General features: G+C 56.6%; 1 protein-coding gene across 2 annotated transcripts in view; it reads left to right on the top strand.

Annotated features, from left to right (window-relative positions):
• Positions 1–1,980: 1,980 nt before the first annotated feature.
• RAP1GAP (RAP1 GTPase activating protein) overlaps positions 1,981–6,000 on the top strand; it is a 202,832-nt gene continuing 198,812 nt past the window's right edge. The window contains exon 1 of one of the 2 annotated variants that reach the window (XM_083161794.1): positions 1,981–2,307. In XM_083161794.1, coding sequence (XP_083017920.1) covers positions 2,281–2,307 — 27 coding nt within the window. In that variant the 5' untranslated portion in view covers positions 1,981–2,280. The remainder of the gene's footprint in view (positions 2,308–6,000) is intronic. The other variant, XM_083161789.1, reaches the window with a different exon arrangement.

The raw sequence follows: 6,000 nt of genomic DNA, 5'->3' as shown, positions 1-6,000 counted from the left end.
GAGGGGATGTAGTGCAGTATGAGGCGCAGGTGAGGGTATGTAGTGCTGTATGAGGCGCAGGTGAGTGGGTGTAGTGCTGTATGAGGCGCAGGTGAGGGGATGTAGTGCAGTATGAGGCGCAGGTGAAGGGATTTAGGGCAGTATGAGGTGCAGGTGAAGGGATGTAGTGCAGGATGAGGCACAGGTGAGGGGATGTAGTGCAGGATGAGGTGCAGGTGAGGGGCTGTAGTGCAGTAAGAGGTGCAGGTGAGGGGAATGTAGTGCAGTATGAGGCGCAGGTGAGTGGGTGTAGTGCTGTATGAGGCGCAGGTGAGGGGATGTAGTGCAGTATGAGGCGCAGGTAAGGGGCTGTAGTGCAGTAAGAGGTGCAGGTGAAGGGATGTAGTGCAGTATGAGGTGCAGGGGAGGGGGATGTAGTGCAGTAATAGGCGCAGGTGAGGGAGGTAATGCAGTATGAGGCGCAGGTGAGGGGATGTAGTGCAGTATGAGGTGCAGGTGAGGGGATGTAGTGCAGTATGAGGCGCAGGTGAGGGTATGTAGTGCTGTATGAGGCACTGGTGAGGGGATGTAGTGCAGTATGAGGTGCCGGGGAGGGGATGTAGTGCAGTAGGAGGCGCCGGTGAGGGGATGATGTAGTGCAGTATGAGTCACAGGTGAGAGGATGTAGTGCAGTATGAGGAGCAGGTGAGGGGATGATGTAGTGCAGTATGAGTCACAGGTGAGAGGATGTAGTGCAGTATGAGTCACAGGTGAGAGGATGTAGTGCAGTATGAGGAGCAGGTGAGGGGATGATGTAGTGCAGTATGAGGTGCAGGTGAGGGGATGTAGTGCAGTATGAGGTGCAGGTGAGGGGATGATGTAGTGCAGTATGAGGCGCAGGTGAGGGGCTGTAGTGCAGTATAAGGTGCAGGTGAGAGGATGTAGTGCAGTATGAGGCGCAGGTGAGGGGATGTAGTGCAGTATGAGGCGCAGGTGAGAGGATGTAGTGCAGTATGAGGAGCAAGTGAGGGGATGATGTAGTGCAGTATGAGGCGCAGGTGAGGGGATGTAGTGCAGTATGAGGCGCAGGTGAGGGGATGATGTAGTGCAGTATGAGGCGCAGGTGAGGGGATGTAGTGCAGTATGAGGCGCAGGTGAGGGGATGATGTAGTGCAGTATGAGGCGCAGGTGAGGGGATGTAGTGCAGTATGAGGCGCAGGTGAGGGGATGTAGTGCAGTATGAGGTGCAGGTGAGGGGGATGTAGTGCAGTATGAGGCGCAGGTGAGGGGGCTGTAGTGCAGTTTGAGGCACAGGTGAGAGGATGTCATGCAGTATGAGGCGCAGGTGAGCGGATGTAGTGCAGTATGAGGCGCAGGTGAGGGGATGTAGTGCAGTATGAGGCACCGGTGAGGGTATGTAGTGCTGTATGAGGCACTGGTGAGGGGATGGAGTGCAGTATGAGGTGCCGGTGAGGGGATGTAGTGCAGTATGAGGCGCAGGTGAGGGGATGTAGTGCAGTATGAGGTGCAGGTGAGGGGGATGTAGTGCAGTATGAGGCGCAGGTGAGGGGGCTGTAGTGCAGTTTGAGGCACAGGTGAGAAGATGTCATGCAGTATGAGGCGCAGGTGAGCGGATGTAGTGCAGTATGAGGCGCAGGTGAGGGGATGTAGTGCAGTATGAGGCACCGGTGAGGGTATGTAGTGCTGTATGAGGCACTGATGAGGGGATGAAGTGCAGTATGAGGTGCCGGTGAGGGGATGTAGTGCAGTATGAGGCACAGGTGAGGGGATGTAGTGCTGTATGAGGCACTGGTGAGGGGATGTAGTGCAGTATGAGGCACCGGTGAGGGTATGTAGTGCTGTATGAGGCACTGATGAGGGGATGTAGTGCAGTATGAGGTGACGGTGAGGGGATGTAGTGCAGTATGAGGCACAGGTGAGGGGGCTGTAGTGCTGTGCGGAGCTCTCAGCTCTGTGTCAGATCACTGTCTCTCAGCTCAGGAGGAGATGCCGTAGCTGTACTAAGCAGGGAGGCGGATGCAGCCATTGTACAGCCTGTGGAGATTAGCTGTGAGCCCGTGTTGTGGCGGAGGCCATCATACATGTGTACAGCGTGTAATGAGGACCCTGCAGCGGGCAGCTTAGCTCTCTCCTCACATCAGGGCAGTGCTTAGTAAAGTAGGACAGGAGCAGTGTGGGCACCGAGGGGCACTCATTCCTTCATTCTGTGCCCGGGGCGGCTGGAGCTGACTGAGCCATTACAGAGCCTGCTTCATCATCGCTGCAGCCCATTCAGGAGCCATGCCAGGCTGGCGGATCAGCAGAGATGTGAGTCTGGGGTCTGGTAGGAGGGGAGCCTGGAATACATGCTCTCATATGTCTCTGGTAGACGGGGAGCTGTGCTGTGGTAACAGTGCTTTATCCCCAGCACAACATTCATCTGTTGCTCCTGGCACGTTGTCATATCTTCCAGAAAGTCTGTCTCTCACTCCAGATCACTCATTTGATATCGGATGTAGGAGGGGTGAACATTGCAACCAATGAGCTTCTAGCTGTCATTTACTATGCACAGTCTATAAACTGATAGGTAGATGTTGATGCAGCATTGGGTCTCTTCTCTGGGCTTCCCTCAGAGAGGCAATTGTAAAAGTCGGCAAGTATGGCCATCAGGGATGGCCATCGACTATCGATGTTCCCAAAACATCGATGGTCGGGACCTAGTGCTCGATGTTTTGGACATCAATAGGCGAGGGTCGAATAGTTTGATGCCATCGATGGATGCCATCCAATGTCGATAATTTTTTCTACCCTGCTGGCCAGCTGCCTGGCTATATACCCTCTCCGAGTCCTAGTGAGAACGGGGCCGGGCAGGGCGGCGGCGGCTGCCGGGAGGTGCACGCATGCGCGATAGAACGACCTAACCAGACGAGCTGGATAATAAGGTTTCTACTGCGTGTGCGCGGCGCCGCATGCGCAGAAGAAACCTTATTATCCAGCGCGTCAGGTATAGTTCTATTGCGCATGCGCGCACCTCCCGGCGGCAGCCACTCCGTTCCTCCTTTGCACATGCGCAAGTAGACGATGGGGGGGACCATCGGTGGCTGCCGTTCGAATGGTTTATAGCCATCGATGGTTCCTGGATAAACTGCCATCGATGGAAGATGGGTTGATGGCCATCCCTAAACATAACCCCACATCACCATCACTGTGTGGGTGTGGCCAGTGCCTATGTGGGTGTTATCAGTATTGTGTGGGTGTGGCCAGGGCCTATGTGGGTGTGGTCAGCGCTCTATAGGTGTGACCAGTGTCTATGTGGGTGTAATCGATTCAGTGTGGGTGTAGCCAGGGCCTATGTGGGTGTGGTCAGTGCTCTGTAGGTGTGACCATTGCCTATGTGGGTGTGGTCAGTGCTCTGTAGGTGTGACCAGGGCCTATGTGGGTGTGATCAGTACAGTGTGGGTGTGGACAGTGCCTATGTGGGTGTGATCGGTACAGTGTGGGTGTAGTCAGGGCCTATGTGGGTGTGGTCAGCGCTCTATAGGTGTGACCAGTGCTTATGTGGGTGGGATCAATACAGTGTGGGTGTGGCCAGTGCCTATGTGGGTGTGATCAGTACAGTGTGGGTGTAGCCAGGGCCTATGTGGGTGTGATCGGTAGAGTGTGGGTGTAGCCAGGGCCTATGTGGGTGTGGTCAGCTCTCTGTGGGTGTGGCCAGTGCTTATGTGGGGGTGATCAGTACAGTGTGGGTGTGGCTAGTGCCTATGTTGGTGTGATCAGTACAGTGTAGGTGTGGCCAGTGCCTATGTGGGTGTGATCGGTACAGTGTGGGTGTAGTCAGGGCCTATGTGGGTGTGGTCAGCGCTCTGTAGGTGTGACCAGTGCTTATGTGGGTGTGATCAGTACAGTGTTGGTGTAGCCAGTGCCTATGTGGGTGTGGTCAGCGCTCTGTAGGTGTGACCAGTGCTTATGTGGGTGTGATCAGTACAGTGTGGGTGTGGCCAGTGCCTATGTGGGTGTGATCGGTACAGTGTGGGTGTAGCCAGTGCCTATGTGGGTGTGATCGGTACAGTGTGGGTGTAGCCAGTGCCTATGTGGGTGTGATCGGTACAGTGTTGGTGTAGCCAGGGCCTATGTGGATGTGATCGGTAGAGTGTGGGTGTAGCCAGGGCCTATGTGGGTGTGGTCAGCACTCTGTAGGTGTGACCAGTGCCACTCTAGCTCCAGCGGCATCACACAGGTGGGCTCACGGCTTCCAGCAATATTACTCATTGTGTGTGCTGTAGTCCGCTGCAACAATTCTGTTCTTCTATTTAATCTGGGGAATTATCCTGCAATCCTGGGGACTGGAAGGAGTAATGAGGGACTTGGAATAGGACTGGTGAGGTTGACTGCAACTCAGAATAGGACCGGCCTTGTTCCCTGTGACTCGGAATGGGACCGGCCTGGTTCCCTGTGATTCGGAATAGGATCGGCCTGGTTCCCTCTGACTCAGAATGGGACCGGCCTTGTTCCCTGTGATTCGGAATGGGACCGGCCTGGTTCCCTGCAACTCGGAATAGGATCGGCCTGGTTCCCTCTGACTCAGAATGGGACCGGCCTTGTTCCCTGTGATTCGGAATGGGACCGGCCTGGTTCCCTGCAACTCGGAATTGGGCCGGCCTGGTTCCCTGTCACTCGGAATAGGGCTGGCCTGGTTCCCTGTGACTCGGAATAGGACCGGCCTGGTTCCCTGTGACTCGGAATGGGGCCGGCCAGGTTCCCTGTGACTCGGAATAGGACTGACCAGGTTCCTTGTGACTCGGAATGGGAACGGCCTGGTTCCCTGTGACTCAGAATGGGACTGGCTTGGTTCCCTGTGACTCGGAATAGGACCGGCCTGGTTCCCTGTGACTCAGAAAGGGACCGGCCAGGTTTCCTGTGACTCGGAATGGGACTGGCCAGGTTGGCTGTGACTGGGAATGAGACCGGCAAGGTTCCCTGTGACTCGGAATGGGGCCGGCCAGGTTCCCTGTGACTCGGAATAGGACTGACCAGGTTCCCTGTGACTCGGAATGGGAACGGCCTGGTTCCCTGTGACTCGGAATAGGACCGGCCTGGTTTCCTGTGACTCAGAAAGGGACCGGCCAGGTTTCCTGTGACTCGGAATGGGACTGGCCAGGTTGGCTGTGACTGGGAATGGGACCGGCCAGGTTCCCTGTGACTCGGAATGGGGCCGGCCAGGTTCCCTGTGACTCGAAATGGGGCAGGCCAGGTTCCCTGTGACTCGGAATGGGACCGGCCTGGCTCCCTGTGACTCGGATGGAGAACTCAGAATGGGGCCTGCCAGGTTCCCTGTGACTCGGAATGAGGCTGGCCAGGTTGGCTGTGACTGGGAACGGGGCCGGCCAGGTTCCCTGTGACTCGGAATAGGACCGGCCTGGTTCCCTGTGACTCGGAATGGGGCCGGCCAGGTTTCCTGTGACTCGAAATGGGACTGGCCAGGTTGGCTGTGACTGGGAATGGGGCCGGCCAGGTTCCCTGTGACTCGGAATAGGACCGGCCTGGTTCCCTGTGACTCGGAATGGGGCCGGCCAGGTTCCCTGTGACTCGGAATAGGACTGACCAGGTTCCCTGTGACTCGGAATGGGAACGGCCTGGTTCCCTGTGACTCGGAATGGGAACGGCCTGGTTCCCTGTGACTCGGAATGGGAACGGCTTGGTTCCCTGTGACTCTGAATAGGACCGGCCTGGTTCCCTGTGACTCAGAAAGGGACCGGCCAGGTTCCCTGTGACTCGGAATGGGACTGGCCAGGTTGGCTGTGACTGGGAATGGGACCGGCCAGGTTCCCTGTGACTCGAAATGGGGCAGGCCAGGTTCCCTGTGACTCAGAATGGGGCCTGCCAGGTTCCCTGTGACTCGGAATGAGGCCGGCCAGGTTGGCTGTGACTGGGAACGGGACCGGCCAGGTTTCCTGTGACTCGAAATGGGACTGGCCAGGTTGGCTGTGACTGGGAATGGGGCCGGCCAGGTTCCCTGTGACT

This window comes from Crinia signifera, chromosome 19 (assembly GCF_055691185.1).
Source record: "Crinia signifera chromosome 19, ASM5569118v1, whole genome shotgun sequence".
Classification (NCBI taxonomy): Eukaryota; Metazoa; Chordata; class Amphibia; order Anura; family Myobatrachidae; genus Crinia; species Crinia signifera.
This window is presented reverse-complemented; position numbering and strand designations above follow the sequence as displayed.